The sequence below is a fragment of the Dysidea avara genome, chromosome 2 (genome assembly GCF_963678975.1).
Source record: "Dysidea avara chromosome 2, odDysAvar1.4, whole genome shotgun sequence".
In the NCBI taxonomy this organism is placed as follows: domain Eukaryota; kingdom Metazoa; phylum Porifera; class Demospongiae; order Dictyoceratida; family Dysideidae; genus Dysidea; species Dysidea avara.
The window spans coordinates 52,991,507-53,016,556 of NC_089273.1; the positions used below are offsets into that span (position 1 = coordinate 52,991,507).

Here is a 25,050-nt window from a genome sequence, read left to right on the forward strand (position 1 = left end):
ATGCACATCTGTATAGACCATGGCTAATATTTTTCGCTGATGAACAGTATTCTCCTTGGGTTCACTTTCTGGACCAAGAAAACATTCTTTCTCAGTATCACGTGATCTCCTAGTTTTCTACTACAGGTCTAGGTCTAGATTTACCAAGCAATCTCCCGTTCCACTCCAATTGCATGCTAACGTTAGACTATCTTACTACCGACAGATTGGTGAACGTTCTATTAGAGTGTTTTAAATTTCGTAACGAAATACTTCATTATTGGACTAGCGCACGCGTGTGCGCATAGCCGTATATGTTAGTGACGTAATTTACTTAAACTAGTCTAACCGGTCATACTAGTTTTATTTGAGCGGGCTTAGCAACACAAACCAGCTGTATTTCATTTTCGTTACTACGTTAGTAAAAGTTGAGTGTTTAGTTTAGTCTAGCGGCGTAGCAAGTGTTTAGAGAATAAAAAGTTGAAAATTTGTTCTAGAAACTTTCTAAAGTGTATAGTTAGGTAGTATTGTACAAGTTTGTGGAGTTTTACTACATAATACTTGTTGGAGTTATTGTTCATTATTACTATTAGGTCTATTAGTTAGACTAGTGTTAGTAGTGATAGTATAATTGTTGTTTGTTTGAATACATTAAGGTGAGTAGCTAATTGTTTAGTATTACACTTTTATGGTGAAGGGAAGGTTGTGATAGTCAGTTGGTAATGAAACAATTACGTCACAGGAAATCCAGAACAAAGGTACGCCATCAGAATCATTCCGTACATAACGCTTTCTCGTTGCAGCACGCCGAGCCGTTCCAACGCTTCCCGCTTGTCCGTTCCTTCGACGAGAATGGGACACCTTTCAGCACGGAAAGCCGTTCCAGCGTCAGTGGTACTATTGTGTCCATTGTTGAGAAATTCCGTGTCCACTGTACAGCAACTGCCACAGCACTCCCGTTCTGGTGTTCAATGTTTACGATCGTATACGAAAAACAATTACTCCGTTTTACGTAATTATTTAAATTTAATGGAATTCAGTAATTATAACTGCAAATCAAATATATACATAAAGCAAATCAAATATTTACATCACTGAAATGAGTTAGTAATCGTAAATTGTTCTATGCGCTTTGATCATCGTCAAGCAAACCTGGAATGTCACCTGCATCCAACCTACAGTAAACATATACAGTGATAATAAGTTTGCCGAGTGTAAATACATAAATACCTGTAAGAACTAGTAGCACTTGTAAGGGTATCATCACTGTCCAGCTGAACATTGCTATTTTGCAAAAAGTATCATGAACGTTCAATAAACAGGTTTGTATTACCTTGAAGAATGTTGTCCGAATGTTGGAAACATCAATTCCCTATAAGATAAACACACTGAACTAATCTGTGATCATATGCCACTTACGAAGACATAGAACGAGGCGTCGAATGAGGTGTTGAACGACATCTGCTGCATAAAAAGGAAAAAGTAAGCATATAAACAGACTTGTACAGTATGCCCAAATAGTTAACCCCCAGGATGGCATCGAGGTTAGGTGTATCCAATCTCTGTGTGTTTACTGAGGGCCTTCTACGTGTTCTATGAATATCCTGTACATTGTGCAATAGAAGGAAATGGGTCACCAGTCAATTTTGCTTTGTCTTGTGCCATGTGAGCTACCACTAAGTAACGATAATGTTACAAAGAGTGGCAGGAGATACTATATAATTATGGCTATGTAGACAGCAATAGTGGAAGCTCTCTTTAAGGTTACGGGATACCGTAAAATACCTGCACACACGCGTGACCATCTACAGGGATTTTTCTACTGTACAGCAATGTATCACCCTACTACGTACTTGAAGTGCAGTTTTATACTGCATTCACCTTTGAAGCTATTTACCGAGAGTGTTAGCCATAGAGAATCCACTAGGGCATGTCACAACAATGAAAATCTTCTAGCCAAAAATCGTCGTACTTGAACCCTATTTCATTTATTTACTAATTCATAATAATAACCTTGAGAGACAGACGAGAGCTTTTTCTAATTGATTACACCATTGTTCCAGCGCAAGTCGTTATGGTAGATGCTGAAGCCATTCTGATATTTATAAAATTTGTGCTCAGCCACTCGAAGGTGATATTCAAAAATTGGCTCGTTGGTCCCTAGACATTAACTTATTTTAGTGATCTCAACCACTAAAATAAGAGCAGCGACATGGACAATCGAAAATTTTGGCTAGAAAATTCACAGTTCACCAGTCTCCTATTTCTATGATGTCACTAAAACCACACACAAATATGTGCGCCACAGAGACTTCGCGCAAAACACAAATCCTCTATATAATGAAGCAATTTCTACTCTACTTACTTTACCACTACTTCCAGTATCCCGTAACCTTAAGTACATTTTTGGACTAGTGCTGATTCAATGAAAAGCTATGTGCCACTCTGCAAGAGCAGTTGTACTATAACATGGTAACAGGACTGGCTGCCCTAGTGTGGTACGTACTCTACCCTAGTGTGGTATGTAATCTACCGTAGTGTGGTACGTACTCTACCCTAGTGTGGTACGTAATCTACCGTAGTGTGGAACGTACTCTATCCTAGTGTGGTACATACTATAGTACGTTCACGTTGAGCTGGAACCTGAAAATCAGCGAAAAATTAAAAGTCGATTTTTTCTCAAGTCAAATAACATTTCAGCCAACCAGGTGATTGGTGATGGCAGTTAAGTTGTCAACAACAGACAGAAGTGGTTTGACTACAAAACAAGTTTGGGAAAGGGCCGTAATGGAACCTGCACTTTTAAGGGTTTACCCATAGGAAATGTATGGGGGAAATTTTGATTGGCTGTAAATGTTGTGTTAAGCATTCGAATCAACCAATTTCGAAATATTTTTAGCGGCAAGGAGTACTACAAATGAGCCAAATTTCAAGATCTTGTGTAATTGCATTCATGAGTTATTAAATGTTTTTGAGGATCCAGCTCAACGTGAACGTACTATAGAGTTGCACAGTTAATTGGATCGGCTATCGGTTATTGGCTGTATATTGACCTTGTTTTTCAATATCAGGTGTGGTAGTAGCAATTGGCATTGGCACACAAGTAATAAGATGTATTCCCAGCAGGTAGGTAAACATGAACATAAACATGGCTGTATGGGGATTGATTTAACATAATAGTTATACTATGGTCCATGAGGGGTTATCCCGATATATAAGCCCAAGCGACAGCAATTGACAATTTACGTCAATCTACACATATACCACCAAAATCAATTACTACATTAAATTCGGTATTTTCAGAAAGCCACAACGGTACCTGAAAAATACCTTTTAACTACTAACAACTAAATACCTTTTAACTACTAACAACTAAATACCTTTTAACTACTAACAACTAAATACCTTTTAACTACTAACAACTAAATACCTCCCAACCCTTGTACACGTCACAAATTGTGACCGGGCCTGTGAAAACAGGGCATGTGGGTACAAGTACACCCATCACATTGTTGGTCACATCTCAGTCTTGGAAATGGATATTTAGATTCTGTAACTTGCATCACAACCCTTTGGCCTCTGAAATAATAAATAAAACGGTTGCATGATACGTGAACGCCACTATAGTGGCTCTTACATATGCATGCATTCAAAGACACGCATCTCATAAACGAAATATCCTATTCATGAATGGATTTCACCATGTTACTCCTTGGTAAACACCCAACAATTTGAGTGTTATTTGGAAGTGTTAGAAGAATTGAGTGCAAAGTTACTTTTCTACCTAAAATATGGGACAGAAGAAGCAAGCAAAGGTTAGTAACTGTTACATATTATTGTAGATCTATGAATAGGGAATGCTTTAACGTCAACCACATTGGAATAGGTGGTTCTGTCATGGAGTAACAATGGCTAGAGTTTTGTGTCGATAATGCATAATTACGTAAAATTTATTTCGTTCTTAATAACCAAAGCCACTATAGTGGCGTTCGGGATCAAAGGGTTAAACGCTTGTTACATGTGGAAAACTTTACTGCTATAGCATAATGGTATACAACATTATGAACGATTGAAATGTGAAAAAGTAGGCAAAATCCTGTTCCCACATGCCCTGTTTTCACAGGCACAGTCACAATTACAAAATCACCGCTTCCTTACCGGCTGGGAGTTACTGCATTACTCTGACTAACAGCACTCCTATATTTGTAAGAAACAATATCTCGTGAAATATTTAATTTCTTTTACTCACCGAATTGGTGTTACTGTACTACTTCGATTAACTGTACTACTCCTACTGTATTTGTAACAATTTAAATGTTCTAATCATTAATAAAGCTTACCCTGAACTGTGTGTATGCCTATTGTGGTCATATGGAATTGCCATCTGAGGTGTTCTGTAGTGGAGCAATCGTATCATGTGGTAATAAGATACAAATTTCCTACCTGGGTACTGACTCATAGTTACTATGGCTCCTACAGGAAACATAAGAATCAGTACAAAGCATTCATCTATTTCTAGAATCCCTTATACATTGGCTAAATAACAGCAAACAAAAAAATTTTACAGACATACAGGAGATGGTGCACAAATCTTGCCCACAAAATCTATAAGGTTTATGCAAAGAGATTGCGGCGTGTTCACATGTAACCAGTGGATCATGAAGCCAAAATTGGTTGGCCAATACATTAATGTTGGTAAGTGGTTCAATAGCAAAATGTGGCTGACTAAACTAAGTTTGAATGGCCATCGTCCAATGACCAACTGTTATTTTGTACTCTGTAACGTAAAACTCTAACTAGAATTAAGATCAATGAATAGAATTCGGTTAGTTGTTAGGTTACTCATGACCTTAGCACTTGATTACGTAAGCCGTCGTAAATAGTGTTGCACCGATTATCGGTTTAATAATCGGAAATCGGTTTATCGGCCACATTTTTGCAATATTGGTATCGGTAATTATTAGCTGATTAATCGGCCAATTAAATTTTACAGAACTTGATGGTATTTTTTCAAAAAATAGTATTAAAACAGTGTTTTTAAAATGGTAATTTTGTCAAATGTATGTGGAATTTTGGTAAACATAAACATCGGATCAGTTATCGGTATCGGCCATTATATGAATTTCAATATCGGTTAATCGGATAATCGGCAAAATGTCTTATCGGTGCATCACTAGTCGTAAAGCCCTGCACTCAAATTTGAGGTAATGGAATCTACTTTGTCACCTTTTTGTGCATTTGTAACATACCTGTGCTGCTCTTCTCTAGTATACTGACTCCTACCATTATTAAGGGTCCAATGTTATTCACTTATAATATTCATGGTTACAAACCGCTGAATGGTGCTGCTCTGTTCATTCCTACACACGTACAAGTATATGCAATGCACTTATAACAAATAATATTAGTACCTCCATTGCACACTATTACCAGGTGGTGTTCTGAAAGAAATTTGGTGTTCATTGTTGGCAAACAACAAGAAAATGTATCTTGCCTGTTAGTAGAGCTATGAGGAGCCATCACTGGATGACTGTAGAGGAACTATATATTATGGTATACAATTTTAGTTTATCTTACCTGTTAGGTGGTTCCACACCAGATGGACTCCTACAGGTTCATTCAACATATAAGATAATCATCATGTAAAAATGTAACGCATACCCTCCAAAGGATCTGGCACTGCCACTTCTGCTCAGGTATGCCCTTATGGACAAAAGAGGCAATTGTCAGTAAATTTCAGGTATTTTACGCACCCATTGATTGCCCACTTCACTGGATTGCGTGGTATTGGTGTAGTTGAAGGAGTGCTAGCAACTCTCTCTTTACTAGTAAACTGGCCAGGTCTTCTATTACTACTGTTATACCGCTGGTCCAACACTTCTTTTGCTTCCCTTAAAGCTTGAAGAAAATTAGCAATAATTATACACATGTCCATTGACGTAAAATTTTCTATTTGCTAGGTGTTACTGTGACAGTTTAGTTAATAGTTAGACAATATACAAGCCTACATACTTTCAGATTGCCAGGGTATATGGTGCTGCCTTATGACTCCAGTTGTCTCATCTTCGCTTTCCTCTGTCATATATACCGCAGCTAACTCACCCCACATTCTCTCTTCTCTGTCCGTCTCTGTATACTTCCCTCTTCTTTTGTACAGCTAAAGAAGGAAAACTGAAAAATTCAGCAAGATAATGAATTAAACATACTCCAGTTTGGTAGCTCTTCCTTTTCTTCATTTTCAAATTTTTTTGTACCTGCTCTCTTCTTTCCGGCCTACTATCATTATAAACCCTGCGACGGGATTCATAACAGCGATGAGCCCCACCTACACATATACATAATAGAAGTGTGCACACATCTAGAGCATATAGAGCCTTAACAACATGTATGCACACTTCATTACCTTACTTCATTCTGAGCAAGTATGAAGGCAACTATTTTGAATTTCTTAACAACCACAAGTCATGATGGGCACATCTCAACAGGCCATCGGTGTGGCAAATGTCGGAAGTACCACATCAAAAATAAACGTTACCCATGCTGAAACAAAACAACATGCAAGACATTCACTGAAAAACAAAACACAGAATTTAGTGACCACATGTCAAGATGGGCGCATCTCAACAATTTGCTGTCATCAGGTGGGTGCACCCGTACGAGCAAAGGTCTAAACAAAGAAAAAAACATACACTTATAACATCACATCTACACAATAAAGAAACAGGGAATTTAGTGACCACATGTCAAGATGGGCGCATCTCAACAATTTGCTGTCATCAGGTGGGTGCACCCGTACGAGCAAAGGTCTAAACAAAGAAAAAAACATTCACTTATAACATCACATACTACACAATAAAGAAACAGGGAATTTAGTGACCACATGTCAAGATGGGCGCATCTCAACAATTTGCTGTCATCAGGTGGGTGCACCCGTACGAGCAAAGGTCTAAACAAAGAAAAAAACATTCACTTCTAACATCACATACTACACAATAAAGAAACAGGGAATTTAGTGACCACATGTCAAGATGGGCGCATCTCAACAATTTGCTGTCATCAGGTGGGTGCACCCGTACGAGCAAAGGTCTAAACAAAGAAAAAAACATTCACTTCTAACATCACATACTACACAATAAAGAAACAGGGAATTTAGTGACCACATGTCAAGATGGGCGCATCTCAACAATTTGCTGTCATCAGGTGGGTGCACCCGTACGAGCAAAGGTCTAAACAAAGAAAAAAACATTCACTTCTAACATCACATACTACACAATAAAGAAACAGGGAATTTAGTGACCACATGTCAAGATGGGCGCATCTCAACAATTTGCTGTCATCAGGTGGGTGCACCCGTACGAGCAAAGGTCTAAACAAAGAAAAAAACATTCACTTCTAACATCACATACTACACAATAAAGAAACAGGGAATTTAGTGACCACATGTCAAGATGGGCGCATCTCAACAATTTGCTGTCATCAGGTGGGTGCACCCGTACGAGCAAAGGTCTAAACAAAGAAAAAAACATTCACTTATAACATCACATACTACACAATAAAGAAACAGGGAATTTAGTGACCACATGTCAAGATGGGCGCATCTCAACAATTTGCTGTCATCAGGTGGGTGCACCCGTACGAGCAAAGGTCTAAACAAAGAAAAAAACATTCACTTCTAACATCACATACTACACAATAAAGAAACAGGGAATTTAGTGACCACATGTCAAGATGGGCGCATCTCAACAATTTGCTGTCATCAGGTGGGTGCACCCGTACGAGCAAAGGTCTAAACAAAGAAAAAAACATTCACTTCTAACATCACATACTACACAATAAAGAAACAGGGAATTTAGTGACCACATGTCAAGATGGGCGCATCTCAACAATTTGCTGTCATCAGGTGGGTGCACCCGTACGAGCAAAGGTCTAAACAAAGAAAAAAACATTCACTTCTAACATCACATACTACACAATAAAGAAACAGGGAATTTAGTGACCACATGTCAAGATGGGCGCATCTCAACAATTTGCTGTCATCAGGTGGGTGCACCCGTACGAGCAAAGGTCTAAACAAAGAAAAAAACATTCACTTCTAACATCACATACTACACAATAAAGAAACAGGGAATTTAGTGACCACATGTCAAGATGGGCGCATCTCAACAATTTGCTGTCATCAGGTGGGTGCACCCGTACGAGCAAAGGTCTAAACAAAGAAAAAAACATTCACTTATAACATCACATACTACACAATAAAGAAACAGGGAATTTAGTGACCACATGTCAAGATGGGCGCATCTCAACAATTTGCTGTCATCAGGTGGGTGCACCCGTACGAGCAAAGGTCTAAACAAAGAAAAAAACATTCACTTATAACATCACATACTACACAATAAAGAAACAGGGAATTTAGTGACCACATGTCAAGATGGGCGCATCTCAACAATTTGCTGTCATCAGGTGGGTGCACCCATACAAGCAAATTAAGGTCAACAAAACTAATACCACATAATATATACTACACAACAAAATAAACATGACCACATGCCAGCACTATGACAAACAGCCCATAAACCACAGACGTCGGATTTCTTTGCTAGTATAGGTGTTCCCCTCCCTGGACTGTATCTGCTCAACTAGTAACTCGGTGACAGAGGTGTTATGAGAACTTCTAAAACTGTAATGACACAATTATATAAACTATATAACTACTACAGCACAATCCTTACCATTCGGTGTTATTATAACCATTCTGATCCATACTATTATGGAGTTGATGCACAATTCGCTATAAGAAATTAATTACAATGTTAAGCAACACAGAGCATAAATATGCAAGTTACAGTACAGATTTAATGCAAGGTCGTACTTACATGCAAGTTATGGTAATCACGACTATACTCTAACTCCAGTGCTCAAATTTATCATTCGCTCATATTACTTGTGATGGAGCAAACCCTTATGTACCATCTACCACACATGAGTTATGATGGCAAAGAATTCTTCAGTCTAGCACTCCAGTAAATTTCCACTCATCAGCGTGATTATTGCTGTCTTATTTATGGTACAACGAGCACTGACTGGTGGTTTGATTGCACATGCCAGCAAGAATGTTATTGTAACAAAATACGACATGTCCAAAGCTAATAGCACCTAACCGAGCCATAATATTATCGCATACACATAATCCCTTTTCAATTTCATATCTGTAAGTGTCGTAGCATTAAACCTGTATGTACACACTGTAGCATGAACTGTACTTGTACATTGCTGCTCACAAGTTAAAGCCACAAACACACAATTACAACTTACTGAAAGACCATCAGGTAACTTGTTCATACTCTTAGATTTGCTGACGGAGCCATTACCAGCTCGAACCTGTTCAACATCTTCCTTCAGCACTGCCATTTCGGACCTCATCTTCTTGACGTCATCGCTAATGTCTTGAAAGATAAGCATAGCTGACTGGTACTCTTGCTGGTTTACATACTGCTCGAGATTGTCATGCTGGGGATTACCGTCAAATCTACCACCATTAAATTCGTATCTTTCATCAGTTGCTGTCGAAACACTGCCGTAGAATTGCGCGGACATCTTGTACACGAGGTGATCACGTGAGTTTCTTTTCTGCTCTTTATCTAGAGTTCGGTGACAGGGTGATGTCCGAGGTGATGTCGCAGTGTCCAGCAATACGTGTACAGAATAAAAAAAGGCCAACTGCAGAAGACGAAGGTTCTGATGACTTAGACGGAAATGTGACTGATGGTCAGTTAAGTTACTATTTATAGCTACTGTTGAGTTTGTAAAGATCAGCTCAGTAGTAGTGCTGTGAGACGAGAGTTATGTCTTATTCGGTTAGGCCACTTTGGTGTTGTTTCCAGGATCCTTGAACAAGAACTTTACTCACTTAGCTCCAATCTGGACCTGGTGGCCTGGTGCTAATAGGGGAAGTAGCCCACCCAGCTGTAATATCAATGGGTACCTGGTGTAAACTGTGAAAAACAACTTTAAATTCCATGTCTCGTTTCGATATCACAGGCAAGGGTTCTGCCTCATGTGAAGTAAAATTGCCCCCTAAAGGGTAAATTGCTGGCCCTACTCTAGAGAATTTCCAGCACTAAATCCTTGCACTCGAGTTGGTGGGCGTGGCTACTTAGTGTGTGTATATATGTTGAGGGTTCAGCTGGCCTTCCCAGTGGAGTTCTACAACTGGAAAACAGTGGCATAGCCAGCCATCCATATTAACCAGAGTTTTGTTGTTTCGTATAAGCAACATGCAGGTTAACCTGAAATCCAACTGTACTATGGATTGCTAGATTGACTTCCAATAACATGGGCTTACTTTGGGATTACCCCTTCTATGCCATTCATTAGTGCTGAACCAACCGGATCGGTTATTGGAAAAATCATACTGTATGGCTCCAAATTTTCATACCATAAAATTTTCGTAAAATGTCTTATTTTTATGAGTATGTAAATTTTCGTAAAAATAAATTGTTAATTTCAAGCACTTTACGCTTTAAAAAAATCGTCAGGTATTAATCAGGATAGAGTAGCACACGCCAGGTTCCCTTTTTGTGCTGAAAGGCTGAGGAAATCCCGTAGGCATGCTGCTCAGTTTCATGCAAGCATACCTCGCTTATTTAAAGGCGTGGCACCCATTTTACTAGCGTCTCACGGATAAATCAGTGCCATAACTACTTTTAATTAGCAATTTTAATACTCCCGAAGAGCAAGACAACATTACATTACATTTGGGCATTGCCATACTTTTGATACACGTCGCTGCTACCATTGGTGAGCTACAACACACTGAACATTTAAAACCGGCTTTTCTCAATACTTTAGAAAGGGTGATAAGACCCTTTTTCCCAGACTGGGTCACATATGTCACCCACTTGTTTTTTGTATGGTGGCACTATAACAGGTATATAGCTAATACATGAATTCATGCTCACTAAACGGCACTGAATACCTTGGTTTCTTGTGCTGCAGCACTAAAAATTGTGGATACATTAGCTGAAATATAGGCAGCAAGGTTTATCAGCTTGGAAATTAATAGAGTAATACCCACTAAAGATAGTTTATTAGTTAGACATCTGAGTGCAATTGTGAAATCAGCATTTAACATTATAGTATGGATTGTTTTGTTTGTTTTGACCGGTACTTATTCTTGCAAAGATAACAGAACCATGCAAAAATGTTAAATTTGTTGTATGTTTGCAGGGAAACGTCCACGAATTAGAAGAGCAAATACAGTTGCAGAGAAACAGAAGATGAAAAGGGACAGGAAGGCTAGAAAGCGACAGAGAAAAAAGTGTGGTGCTGCAGAAGTTGTTAAACAGTTATATCGAGCCAAGTTAGATCATGACAAGACCAAGAATCAGTTGGCATTCAATCAAAAGCTTGCTCAACTTTATTGGGATCGTTGGCGGCATGAAGTACAAGAAAGGAAATGCCGTCGAGTATTACCCTTACGTGTAAATCTACCGGTTATACCAAGGTCTTCTTTACATGACACTGAGAAAGGTGTGGTTGGTCGTGGATCTTTTGGTGTGGTGAAGCATATGATGTATAGGGGCATTGATGTTGCTGTTAAGACATTTGACAGTGATTGTAGCAATGATTCTGTAATATGTGAGGCCAGCTTCCTATCAAAATTGCAGCACCCAAACTTGCCACTGTTTTTTGGGTGCAACACAGTTGAACAACCTCCGTACATCGTTGTGCAATTTTATGGAATTTGTGGTAAATCTATTACCATACATAAAGAGCTGGCATCACCTATTTACATTACTACTGTGGAAGAATGGCTTCTGTTGTGTAAGCAGCTTTCTGAAACAGTAAAATATCTACACGATGCAGTACATTGTCTACACAATGACATCAAGAGTGACAATGTTCTTTTAACTGATGGACAGGTCACCAACCAAAGCAGCGGGAATTATAGTGTGGTCCTCATTGATTTTAACAAGGCCACCAGACTTAGTGATGGGAAGCAATATACCTTATCCCCATATGAGAAGACACTTCACTACACACACCACCCACACTTGGCACCAGAGGTTATTGAAGGTACTTCAAAACAAACATGTGCCAGTGACATGTTTGCTGTGGGAAGACTACTTAAGCAAATAGCCAAAAGGATGCAACATAATACAAGTGACGATACTGCAGTGTGGAGTAGATTGCAATCAATAGCATCACATTGTACTTCCCAACATGCCGAATCAAGGCCTTCTGCTGAATTTCTTGCTGATGATATCAAGAAACTTTTAACCATCACATAATATAGCATTAATATTACATTATGAAGCAGCAAACCATAAATAAAGTAAAATGAACATGTGATATTTAGCCATATAATTGTCACATTAAGTATACTACATACAAAACTTCATAGAGACAGGAGATGCTATTAAAACACGTTCAGTTATTTCTCCGAAGTCAATCGGTAACTCACCACTGGCACACCTAAATGCTATGCGTTGAATTGGCATAAAACAACACCCATCTTCAACTTCATTTAATGTTGACGACACTATAGCGGACTTGCCAAACCAGTTATAAAGCGGGTGTTTCTGTTTCCAAGTCACATAACAGAACAAATGTGTCTTATCTGTGTTGTTATAATCTAACTTAATAGAGTGTTTTAGAAAATACTTGATAATTCCTGCTCGGCAAGCAGAGTAATCAATGTTGGAAAGAGAACTTCCACTTCCAGGCCAATAGGCCATTATAACTTCTCCAGATCCCAACAGCTCATCTCCTAGTAAAACTTTTTTGTAATGCATGTACAGTAATGAAAAATGTGTTGTAGTTTGTCTGGGATAAAGCTGACCATACACTTGTTGCAACTGGCTGACCTCTACCCTAGATAGCACCTTTTCGCCCATTGGTGGAAGGGGTTTAATGTATGTTGACTGCATGAATTCAAATGAAATTGATGTTAAGTCTACAACTGTGGAAAGTCTTACCAAACTCAGCACGTCAGCATGGTCAGTACAGCCTTCTGTTTCGTGTATTGAGCCTCTACTCTGGTCCGAATCAAGCAGTAACACATCACTAAACACGTTGTCTTGTGTAGATAATCGTTTAATTTTCTGATGCCTTACAAACTTTAACATGATTTGTTCCTCGATGTTTTTATTATTGGTGTGGTAAGTGCCAAGCATACCATTTAGTCTTTCAAAAGCAAAGGCCCAAAAAGCATGTATAGGGCCAAAGTTTAGAAAGCAATCCTTAAGGTGCATGTGAAGATGTTGGTTGGGAGAACAAGGATGACTGCCATAGAGCCTTTGAAAAGTTCTACAAAAAAGAACCAGATAATTATCAGCCTGGGATACTGCATCTAGTGATATAATGCGTGTAAGCATCAGTCGACAAGCATTAACAAATATCAGCCAGCAATTCAGATCTTCGGTTTGTAGAACTCCTTTTAATACAATCGGCGAAATTATTGTGGTCCACGTACGCCATTGATCAGCAGTAAACCCAGAAAATGTACTCGCGATCTTAATGGGTATACGGCCTACATCATAAGGAAACTTAAGGAGGGCAGCTTTCTCCTGTATTACCTGCAGATCTTGCTGTGTTAACCTATCAGTCTTGATCCAAATTGACATTACATGCTTGGCTGTGCCAAGCAGCAAGTTGTGCATCGGGTCTATCGCCACAAACGATACTGGATCAAACAAAGGCAGATCAATTAGAACCGAGTATCTTATACCAGTACTGGACTCTAGATATTCACGAGCTGACTTGGTTTGACACTTTAACCACTCTGAACATACATTCTTGTGATGATCTTTGGTACGCATTTCCCAGTCACTCCTGTTGTATCCGGAAAAATCAGGTTTTCTTCCGAATGATTCAGTAGGAAATTCTTTAAGGCATTTATTACAGCCAAAACGAGCAGAATGGCCCAAAAATCCACATAGCTTTCTAGTGGCTGGTATATCACAGACAACACTTCCAATACAGAGTCTGACATAAACACTTTTCAGAAAGGGATGTTTTGTCGGTATCATCCAACCTTTATAGGCATCATTAAGTTCTTTCACCAGTGGAGCAACAAAAGAATTCATTGTCAATTTTGGTTCCTTTGGCCCAGGAATTATCCCACACAATATAATGTTCTCTATTTTGTACCGCATGTTCCTTGGCAGATTAAGCACTACCAAATACAGCACACCAACAGAATACTTAGTTCTAGTGAAAGGTTGGAACCAATCTGTGTTCAGCGATAGCAGCAAATTTCCTGGGAATTTGAGGAAATTAGAAAACTTGTCTGAATTAAAATCTCGCCATATAGCTCCATCATACACATCTGCCAATATATCAACTGGAACAGTTTCACATCTTTTTCGCCAGTGGTCACAGATAGTCAAAAAACTTGGATTAGCTACTAAATCAGTGATCGCAATTTTTAGACTTTGGTACGGAAATGTTTTCAGTGGCACATAACGAGTCTTTCCAGAGTCCCGCACTTTTATTTCCTTTAGCAGTGGTGCATTACAAGGTACTCGCTGATCTCTGTGAGGGTGATTAGGGAATGCAACAGATCTGCACTTAAGTGGTCCTCTAGTTGTTACACATTCATCATAGTTATAAATGGAGCTGCATGATGTGCAAACAACAAAAACATTGAGATTGTGTGCATCAAGCCCTACATACTTCAGTAGTCCATTATAAGAATTAGGTACCTGATCACAAGCATCATTGAGATCAGCATAGTTGAGCTGGCCACTTAACAAATGAAGCAATTTTTTTACAACTACCATCATAGCTTTAATAGCAGAATCGGAAACACGAAAAATCATCTGCCACATAATTAGTTGCAAAAAGAATAACTTCACAATGGGATTAATAGGATTCTCCTGACTTATAGGATTTCGGTGTACCCCAATGGTTCCAATATCACTCTCATTCCACACTTCTTGGTAAGCTTCTTCCTGAAACAACACACACACCCAGCTGTAAATCCATTATAATGACATTGCATACATAAACAAATTATAGTGCTGGGTAATTGTTGATATAATGTATAGCTAAACAAAGAAGGCAATCCACGAAATTATAGAATAGCATGAAAAGCATGAATATTAATTCGAACAAGTCGATATGCTACTTCTAAAACCAGGTGCCATGCAGTCAGCTTTCTATTAGCAGAATTTTTAAAATATATATTGTATTATAACTTAATTTTTGGTAATTATTTATTTCTAATTCATGAAAGTTAATTTTCGTAATTCAATGAATTACGTGGCTATGCACTGGCTAGCAACATTTCTTAAATAAAATATTTAACTAACATCTTACGTACAGAAGTATCCTCTAAACCATTTAATAGCTTGACTAAACTGTTGTTTTTACAAAATTCTCTCGACAAAGCCTCTTTTCTGCTATCACTGTTGGAAGGGATACTCCCCCTTTCAACTAAGGAATTCGTTATATCTGGTACCCTAGGAGGCCAGCTGTGTTGTTTCAAGGCTACTAGACATCCACTGAAGCCCTTTAGGAAAGGCCTTTACTGTGCCCTTTTAAACTCGTTTCACCCGTATTTCAAACCGGCAAGTATTAACAGTCTTAACCTAAAGCTTAGAGGTATAATACAGGCTATATATGGCTGTTGTTTACAACATAAAGGCTGTTTTCAGCAAACAAAGTTTTGCTCGTGTGGGTGCGGAAAGACAAACAAATATACAAATACACAAACAGACATACAAACACACACACTTTTTAGGAAACAATTTCAGTACACCAGGCACACGCCCACAGCTAGTTTTCGGTCGGCTGTGGGCGTGCGCCTGATTAAAACTGTATCATGATATTAAGCCTTTACACCATTGTTAGTGGATGTAACACTTCCAAATGGCTACTAAACAATTGTATTGATGAACCATGCACTTGTTTCTTGACAGTAAATAATATGGATAGAATAGAGATATGACTTTGCTTACAAGCAAGATGATTTCCCAAATAAAAGAGCATGAAGCATTGAGTATAATTATGCACTATAACTCTATAGTTATCATAAACACGTTACAGCATCATGCACTCTGCACATACATATATATACCTCTAAGCATTCATCATCATCTTCTGATTCAAAAAACTCTTCATCTTCACTAGCCATATAAGATCCATCTATAATAAAATAATCTAGCTGAACGGTGCATGTACTTGGCAATGATTGAGTACTTCAACCTTCAACTATACTGTAGCATGCAATAACAAAGAAAAACAAAAGTTTAAAGGATTGTTGAAGAAAACAAACAAGCAAAGACTGCTTAAATGGTAAAACTGGCTCACCACTGCTGACCCAGTGATCCAGATACCAATCAAGGCAGATATGACCTGGATTACTAAAGTGGAGATGCGCATAGAAGTCACAGCCTGGCCGATGTACGACACTTTGTGGTGAGTAGACTCAATTTCAATGCTGATGGTAATTAATGTAGACCACAAATGCATATTTTGACTCAATCAAAATGTTGCCTCAGGGATCACTGGGTCAAAATAGGGATTTGTAATTAACATTAATTACCACCTCAGCGATCCTTTCTTGTTCGTTGTTCGTTGGTTTCTTTCCCTTGTTTGAAAATTTATTCTTTTGTATCAGTTTTGCTAATTAATACACTTTCTCAATCCATTTATGGAAAGTAAACACACACCACACACTGCACAGATGAACACATGTAGCTATGCCATGCAAATTATTGCACATGTAGGAAACATGGATATAGTCATAAAGAGCCATGTGACCTGGAAGTAAAAGTTGTATTACTATTAAAAACCAGGTGCCATGCAAGATTTAGTTGCTAAGATGGTAGCGTTCTGCATTGAATGGCTAATGTAACACACCGTAAAAAAATTGCTAATCAAATAATGTATATTGTAATTCACGGAATAAAATAATGTATTTTGTAATTCACAAATTACATGAAACATGTTGCTATGGATGCATATTTTAATCAGACTATTTTTAACACGCGCCACACAGAACTACGTATCTTCTTAACTGTAATTATTCTTTAATTTTCATTCACGTAAGTACATGCAAGTCACACTCACTTTCAAAATGAGCACGTAAACACCTACGTACTGGGAGCATATACGAGGCCTACTGCCATGTTTTTCAGTATGCAGAACAACTAGAAGGTTTATTAGGAAGCCAGTCTCGAAGTCTGAGGAGAGTAGCTATGGCCCAGTTTTAAACCCGGAAAAGAAACCACCTTTGAGCCAGGTGCAATACTTGATTACTGGCTGCTGTAAAAGTTTGCTCACGTATGGGTGCAGAAAGCAAAACAAACACATACATAGGTACATATAATGCACACACACATTTTGGGAAACCATTTTAGCGCCTGCCCACAGGCCGGTTATATATGTGCACTTAACATTTCCGACTACAAAGTCATTATAACAATCCAGATGACAGTACCAGACAGTCTGGCACTGCATGCACAAGTATATCACAACATTCCATATAGTTAGGGTAGTTATTAGAAGATGTTCTATCTGTTAGTGGTGACCCTGATAAATTAAGGCAGCTACACATGTGGAATAGCTTTTAATTAGCCATGTGTAGCAACGTCTTTGTAATTAAGCCACAAAAACTTACTTACCCTCCTGACAACGTGCGGGCAGACGGGCAGGTATTTATTATTGACTAGATAAATAATAACAGTTATTTTGGCCTTGGGAGGACAGCATCAGATAATGCTACTTTTCATCTCCACACCTGTATTATATAGAGCATACATGAGTACCGTATACGCTGAATATTTGGCGAGCGTAAACTTTGGCTATTTGGAAGAAACAGCGTATTGGCGGACATTTAGTTTGGCGAATTGTACAAACAATCTACCAAGCAAACTAAGACAATGGAAAGCTAACTGCTGTTGGCGGTCAATTAAATTGGCGGTCGATGCTAATTTCGCCAAACCGCCAAATTAAAATCACCGCCAAATATTCAGCGTATACGGTATGTGCTTTATTTATTTACTATGCAAAAAACCTCAAATATGAGTATGTTTGCATATACAATTTGTTCAGTTTGTCTGTAAACGTGTCTAAGTTAGGGGAGGTAACCACATCGGCTGGCAGAGTTCCAATCACGGATGGCGGCAGGTAGGAAAGAGTGTTGGAAAGAATTAATTCTTGTTTGGATTTGTCTGAATCTTAGTTGATGGCCTCTTGTAGATGTTTCAGAGGGTAATAGATAAGAGTTGAAGTCAATTTCTACTAAATTGTTGAGAATTTTGTAAAACATTATCAATCTGGACAAATTTCTTCTATTTTGTAACCTATTACATTCCAATTTATGTAGCAGCTCAATGGCTAGGGGGAATATTTCTTGCCCAAGGAAACAATAGTAGTATAAAGACCCAGCCAAGAATTGACAAACCTAGGCATCAACCAGGCTGATGCCCAGACAACTGGGCTAAGATCACCTCAAGCCCTTGTCTTCACGACGACAATTTATACAGCACAGCTAGTGTAGTGCACTACGATAAACCGAGAAGAATTACATAAATTCTTCAACTAGACTATTGGCTGACAGAAATTTGCGCATACATCAATACTTGGACACGAAATTAGTTATGAAACTGAACAAACCTTCCGGTGTGGATTCATGCATCTCCTCGTCCATGTCTCCCATAGCAGGTTCGACGCTGTCCATATTAAACGTACTATCCTGTAACTCCGGCTGGGCGGGACGTAATGGCTTAGTGCTGTTGGATTTCCACCTCCTTAATCGAACCTTGCTCCATTCACGTTTTTGCTCATCGTAAAACTGTTGCTTGTGGCGGTAAAATGTTGTATTAGGAACAACAAGTTGGCAATGGGGGCAGTATTTGTCCCTGTTCCTCGACGATTCAGAAGTCGCAGACTCTTGATTACCACATTGCACGGTCTGAGGTTCAGCCATCTATGATCAGCCTTAATAAATTATATTATGCGCTTTAAAGGCTGTATGCGCGTAATCCTCAGCTAATCATAATGGAAGAACGGAGAAACGTGATAGTTCAGGGAAACTGGTAGGACAATAGCACGGATATCGATACTACCTGTGACAATGGGAACCAGGAACAATGCACGAATTTCACCGTGCAAGCGTAAAGAACGGTAAGTGAAGAATGTACGTACTTGTGTTGATAATCTCCTGTGTATACTTGCTTGGAATTGTGTTTGACACAAATAAAAATATCTTATTGCGTAAAAGGAGGGTGAAGAAGTTTAAAGTTGTAGCTAGCTTAATTTTTTTGAAAATTATTTCTAAACGTTTTCTTTTAAGGATAGAACTTAATATGTTTGAGAGTCGCCATAGGTCAAATAGAACTAGTACTCGTGTAATGAACAATGATTTGGGATGAGTAGTCCAATGATTCAGTTTTAGTCCCCAAACTTCGCGAATTCTCAAATATATTATCACGGACTAAAATTCCTATATATCCATATTTTTGCTAGGAGTTTTGCCTTTGATAACATTGCTGTAGTATCCAAAGAATTACGGAGAAATCGTTTATGTTTCATAATTCAGAAGCAACATAATTATGTTGGAGGCTATTAATTAGCTTTTCGCAAAAAATTAACAACTCGGCAATAACCAGCTGAATGGTATTTGATAGTGTTGTCTTCAGAGTATTACACTTGTTGAGTGTTACCATGACAACTGCTTAGTTTAAATAATAATCAACTAGTTAGTAGTAACACTAAAACTAATCAAACTAGCTTAGATCAATGGTTGATTGTCATTTTGATCTCGTTGATCATCGTATTGATCTCGTTGATTATCAACTTGATCACAGTTCATCATCTTGATCACTAAAATACAACTAGCCCAACGCCAAGTTAATAGTTTCATTACCAACCAGCTAATCGTTAATAATGAGGGAAGTACCCTGAGGGTGTAGTGAACATGTCTCGTTAACCACAAAACATTTAATCAACTAATTTAATCAAATAATAACAATAATGGCGGGTAAATATAATTTAGTAATAACACAAGAAATGTTCTACTATGGCCAAAACACAATTACCAGCTTTACGTCACATCCTCGTCTTCTTCTCTTCTCATTAACAACTTGTTGTAGTGATCTAATCTCCTTCTTGATGTCCTCAGGGTAGTAGGGTAGTCGTAGCCATTCTAATGTATTATTGTTCTTGAGGGCATCCAGGATCAGTTGTGAGGCTTGTCCAGTAATTGGGTTATCACTCATATCCAGCTCCCTCAGGGTATGGTTCACACACAGCACATCACAGATCACACCACACTCATCATCAGAAATGTTGTTACCATAAATCATCAGCCTCTTCACTGTCTTGTTCTCCCTCAGTGAAGAGAACAACTCCATGACTGGTCTTGTGGTGGAGTAGTTGTTATAGCGCATGTACAGGTACTCTATCACACATGAAGGATGTGTTAGTGTGGTGGTGAAGAAGTGTGGTGTTTCCCCAACAGCTTTGTTATAGCTAATATCCAACCATTTCACCTTACAGGTGATGATGATATCACTGAGGGAGCTGTCTGAGGATGAAGAAAGGTCATTGTTGATCAACCAGAGGTTATCTATTGTGATGTTGGAATGGTGTAGACTACAGTGTAGTAATCGGAGTCCGTAATCTTGAATATGACAGCTGTCCAAATTAATCCTCTTCCAGTTTCTACAGGACGAGCAGGTTAGTAATGTTGTTAGATCTTCTAAGTTATTAGGTGATAGAGTAGTGCTTGCTAGGCTGATTTCTTTATCAGTAAACTTTTCCTCGATAGTTTTACAAGTTGAAATATCGCCAGCCTCGTAGAAGATTCTGTAGAAGCGAAGACGCTGTAGCTCATCTTCGAGGAATTTATCGTGGATGGTGATCGCCTCGTTTCCACTACGAAGGAACAGCTTAAACGATGGACGTTGTCCTTTGGTAAGTGTAACGTAATGGTTAAACATGTTGTAATGGATATCGCTCCAGAAATACTCTTCGAGGATGGAGCGCTCTTCGTCGGATGGGAGGTTGGCGACATAGTGAGCCGCGAGGTATTCTTGTATTGATAAGTGGATAAAATTGAACGTTTTCGTTGCATAGAAGATGTCTATGTGCTCTACGACTTGTAAGAGACCAAAGCCATTGGTGGCTCCTGGTATGGCTTCCAGCTGTGGACAGACAGACTTGATTTGCTTCAAAGTGATTATTAGTTGATTGTTATTTAATGCTTGTAGGGAAAGCTTTGATAATTGTTGTATTATCTTGCCACAGGGATATGGAAGGTTGTTGAGATCTGTGATAGGTTGCGTGACAGTGTTACCATATTTGACAAGGTGTCGGCAGATGGTAAGGCTAATGAATAGCTTGTACAGTTCAGTAGAATTGTTCGGTAGGGGATATCCCTTCTTAAAGAGGAACAGTAAAACTAGAAGATGAAATGGCGTGAAGCAAAGGCTATTGATGGTGGTGTGATGATAGAGATAGTTGGTGAGTTGTGGTATTTTGTGAGGGTGTGTCTTTAGTGATTGTTGAATGAAGTGTTGTCGTTCTGTTTCAGTAAAACCCAGAATGTCAACTCTGAGAGTGGCCTTGTTATGGAGGTGTTGTGAAGCATGAGGACGAGATGACACTATCAACCCACACTCAGGTAACACTTTACGATTTATGATGTCAGCTATTAAACTGTTCTCTCTTAGGCCTTCAGGGAATTCATCATAGCCGTCAAGAAGGACTGCAAGGGACTTTCCGTTATCTTGTTGTAGACATTGAATACAAGTGACAGTATCTCCTTCAGAGTGAGTGATGTGTGTCAGGAAGGACTGCAAAAGCTGTTGAAGTGATCTCATCTTTTGAACACCAGGATCCCTGAGACAGATCAACAACACCAGTTGAATCTTCTTCATCACATCTCCCTCAGCCCAACAGTAAGAAATGTGTTTCATCAGTATTGATTTCCCAATACCTGGAGCACCTTCTATTAGGATTGTTTGTGGATCATCACACTGATCAAAAGGCTTCAGTATGTCAGCAACATTTCTTGTCACCTTGCTAGTTTGAAGAGCCTCTCTCAATGGTTGATGACTGTCTAACTGACTACGTTTGGTTACTGGTTGACTACTAGCAGCAGAGATGACATCACTAATGTGACCAGTGTGGACTGCTTTAGTGATGACTTTGACGTCTTCCATGGTACGTTGTTCTTCATAATGTACTAACACTACTGGAGTGAAATCTTTAGGTTGTTCAGGAGGCCAAGTGTCCTTCCCAATATCCAGCCTTGTCTGCTTGTAGACTCCCTTCACATGACGAGACAACTGGGAGACCACTGTACCTATACAATACAAACTACAATTATGACAACTGTAATAGTTTAGTACCTCCAGTAGTGATGGAGGATGATAGAGTAGAGGAATGGATAGCATCAACCAGTTTATCCCATGTTGCTGAGGGATCTTGTTGTAACCATCTCCTTAACATCACTTTACACCTCTCCTCACAACTGCTAGGATGATCCGTATTGATGATGTCAAGTTGTGACGATGTCACTTTTAGGGCAAGTCCCAACTCCCTCCAGTTTGCGGCACAATATGGGACAACATGACTGTTTATGTCTCGTTCCTCAGGTCTCTCATCTCCTGTAATATTTAATTGTTGTAGTTGCTATTCAGTAAATATATGTGTGATTTGCATATTCTAAGGGGCAAATGTTAAAAAAAATTTTTTTTGTGGATTGATTATTTACAAACAATTACAAAACATAATTGTGGAGGTCTACAGACTATTAGCCCAAAAACCAGGAAATTACCGACATTTAGACTAAACGGCATGTGGTATCTGCTTGTAGCAAGAGTACATAATATTTATGTGTAGGCCCATATATAAATATTATGTACTCTTGCTTGTAGGTACCATTTAAAATGTAATGGCGCTTAGTCGTAGTGGTGTTTATTGAATAAGCGCCCCTAAAAAGAAATAAAAGGTTTATACCGGTAGTTCCGTGCGAGGTTCTGTGAGGCAAGACTTACTGTCTTTTGCGCTTGGAATGGATTCCAGTGAGATCCGGGAAGTTGACGCCATTAAGAAGAGATCACGTTGTGTCGCTCAGGTCTGTTTATCGTTGACTAAAATAACATTGATCGCCGTCGCCACTCAATACAGGTTCTTTACCCTAAAGGATAATCATTAATATAGATTCATTACGTCATGAAGATCACTAACCTTCCATTACGGTTATCATCATAGATATTAGATACACCGCTATCATAAAGGAGTAGAACAATTGGCGGAAGTTGTGGTGATGTGATGGAGCTAATAGTTTGTGTAGGAGTGTTAGTGAATAATCAATATCATCTATTACCCAAGGTTATCTTCTTATCGTCCTCTGTGACTATGTTATATGTAGAGTGTATTGTGTATTTGTGGTGGTGTGTAACTGTGTCTGTGGTAGTGTGTAACTGTCTGTGGTGGTGTGTAACTGTGTCTGGTGGTGTGTAACTGTGTCTGTGGTGGTGTGTAACTGTGTCTGGTTGTGTAACTGTGTCTGTGGTGGTGTATAACTGTGTCTGTGGTGGTGTGTAACTGTATCTGGTTGTGTAACTGTGTCTGGTTGTGTAACTGTATCTGGTTGTGTAACTGTGTCTGGTTGTGTAACTGTCTGTGGTGGTGTGTAACTGTATCTGGTTGTGTAACTGTGTCTGGTTGTGTAACTGTGTCTGTGGTGGTGTGTAACTGTATCTGGTTGTGTAACTGTGTCTGTGGTGGTGTGTAACTGTATCTGTTTGTGTAACTGTGTCTGTGGTGGTGTGTAACTGTGTCTGTGGTGGTGTGTAACTGTATCTGGTTGTGTAACTGTGTCTGTGGTGGTGTGTAAATGTATCTGGTTGTGTAAATGTATCTGGTTGTGTAACTGTGTCTGTGGTGGTGGTGTGTAACTGTGTCTGTGGTAGTGTGTAACTGTATCTGGTTGTGTAACTGTGTCTGTGGTGGTATGTAACTGTGTCTGTGGTGGTGTGTAACTGTGTCTGTGGTGGTGTGTAACTGTGTCTGTGGTGGTGTGTAACTGTATCTGGTTGTGTAACTGTGTCTGTGGTAGTGTGTAACTGTGTCTGTGGTAGTGTGTAACTGTGTCTGTGGTGGTGTGTAACTGTGTCTGTGGTGGTGTGTAACTGTGTCTGTGGTGGTGTGTAACTGTATCTGGTTGTGTAACTGTGTCTGTGGTAGTGTGTAACTGTGTCTGTGGTAGTGTGTAACTGTGTCTGTGGTGGTGTGTAACTGTGTCTGTGGTGGTGTGTAACTGTGTTTGTATGATGTGCAGGGGAAATGCAATTAAATTTGCTCCTTATCTGATAAGTGCTTTTATAGAGTTGTAGCGTTGGACACGATATAAGCGCTTCTGAAATTTATTACTATTAATTACATATTTCTAATAGGAAGTGATAGAAGAAATGTTTAGCAATATCCACACACCATGTTACCTTGTGCTTCACAGAAAATTCTTATTGCAGGCGAGTGTGCAGTTTCTATTTCTTTGTTCGATTCTCTGTGAGGCCAAGCTAGCAGCAGTGTCCGCTTTTGTTTTTCAATACCCTGGGACTTGCTATGGGAGGCTATGTTAGTATGCACTTTGCTTTCTTCAACAATTGTTGTGCTTAAATACACGTACATGATGTATTTACACATCAATTCCACCTTCAAATGCTTACACATGTGATCCCCGTAGATTTCAAAAACAATTTACATGCCTGGAGTAGTGGGATAGAGTTGGGTAGATCGGCTGATCAATAGACTAAACTTGAAGTGTGCTCTTGAATGTAATTTGTGAAAACTTTGGTGAGTACTTGGTTAAACTTTCAATACAAAATGTATGTGCTCACGTGTGCATGTCCAACCTCCTCTGGTTGTAGTGATAGACAACAAGGAGCAATTGATTTATACAGTGTCTATATGAAAAACAGTTAATCAATCATGAGTGTTGAGTACAATGGGGTACAGAGTATATCTGGGATAAGTATTGTTGTTGGCCTAAATAATGCACACCCATGCTATTAAGCAAAAAGCTTAGAAAAGGCAACAATAATAAAGTTA

General features: G+C 39.0%; 4 protein-coding genes across 14 annotated transcripts; 1 reads left to right on the forward strand and 3 right to left on the reverse strand.

Annotated features, from left to right (window-relative positions):
* Positions 1 to 1,004: 1,004 nt before the first annotated feature.
* On the reverse strand, positions 1,005 to 6,708 carry LOC136247642 (uncharacterized). Of its 9 annotated transcripts, none has more exons than XM_066039418.1 (18): positions 6,383 to 6,708; positions 6,186 to 6,304; positions 5,992 to 6,136; positions 5,733 to 5,877; positions 5,641 to 5,682; positions 5,557 to 5,586; positions 5,474 to 5,509; positions 5,391 to 5,420; positions 5,313 to 5,339; positions 5,229 to 5,258; positions 4,423 to 4,452; positions 4,320 to 4,373; positions 4,229 to 4,270; positions 4,138 to 4,176; positions 1,399 to 1,440; positions 1,313 to 1,351; positions 1,210 to 1,263; positions 1,005 to 1,154 (listed from the first exon to the last, which is right to left on the reverse strand). In XM_066039418.1, exons 2-18 carry the CDS (start codon positions 6,213 to 6,215, stop codon positions 1,103 to 1,105), a joined length of 867 nt encoding a protein of 288 aa, XP_065895490.1. In that variant the 5' UTR covers positions 6,216 to 6,304; positions 6,383 to 6,708; the 3' UTR covers positions 1,005 to 1,102. The 9 variants fall into 9 exon arrangements, with proteins under 9 accessions (XP_065895490.1, XP_065895491.1, XP_065895489.1 ...); XM_066039419.1 differs by having other exon boundaries at positions 1,399 to 1,443; positions 4,229 to 4,273; positions 5,641 to 5,667; positions 6,383 to 6,707; XM_066039417.1 differs by having other exon boundaries at positions 4,229 to 4,273; positions 6,383 to 6,703.
* LOC136247640 (uncharacterized) lies at positions 6,478 to 18,959 on the reverse strand. Of its 3 annotated transcripts, XR_010697681.1 has the most exons (6): positions 18,604 to 18,959; positions 16,061 to 16,128; positions 9,470 to 14,933; positions 9,292 to 9,422; positions 8,709 to 8,767; positions 6,478 to 8,656 (listed from the first exon to the last, which is right to left on the reverse strand). XR_010697681.1 is itself a non-coding variant. In XM_066039410.1 (3 exons), exons 1-3 carry the CDS (start codon positions 18,914 to 18,916, stop codon positions 12,363 to 12,365), a joined length of 2,952 nt encoding a protein of 983 aa, XP_065895482.1. In that variant the 5' UTR covers positions 18,917 to 18,959; the 3' UTR covers positions 9,460 to 12,362. The 3 variants fall into 3 exon arrangements, 2 of the variants coding, with proteins under 2 accessions (XP_065895482.1, XP_065895483.1); XM_066039410.1 differs by lacking the exons at positions 6,478 to 8,656; positions 8,709 to 8,767; positions 9,292 to 9,422 and having other exon boundaries at positions 9,460 to 14,933; XM_066039411.1 differs by lacking the exons at positions 6,478 to 8,656; positions 8,709 to 8,767; positions 9,292 to 9,422; positions 18,604 to 18,959 and having other exon boundaries at positions 9,460 to 14,801; positions 14,864 to 14,933; positions 16,061 to 16,126.
* On the forward strand, positions 8,248 to 12,345 carry LOC136247641 (mitogen-activated protein kinase kinase kinase 7-like). The gene is made up of 2 exons (XM_066039412.1): positions 8,248 to 9,744; positions 11,206 to 12,345. Exons 1-2 carry the CDS (start codon positions 9,639 to 9,641, stop codon positions 12,267 to 12,269), a joined length of 1,170 nt encoding a protein of 389 aa, XP_065895484.1. The 5' UTR covers positions 8,248 to 9,638; the 3' UTR covers positions 12,270 to 12,345.
* Positions 18,960 to 19,720: 761 nt separating the features above from the next.
* On the reverse strand, positions 19,721 to 23,241 carry LOC136248234 (protein NLRC3-like). Its single transcript, XM_066040044.1, has 5 exons — positions 22,992 to 23,241; positions 22,344 to 22,601; positions 20,028 to 22,297; positions 19,889 to 19,937; positions 19,721 to 19,812 (listed from the first exon to the last, which is right to left on the reverse strand). Exons 1-5 carry the CDS (start codon positions 23,041 to 23,043, stop codon positions 19,721 to 19,723), a joined length of 2,721 nt encoding a protein of 906 aa, XP_065896116.1. The 5' UTR covers positions 23,044 to 23,241.
* Between the last annotated feature and the right edge of the window lie 1,809 nt (positions 23,242 to 25,050).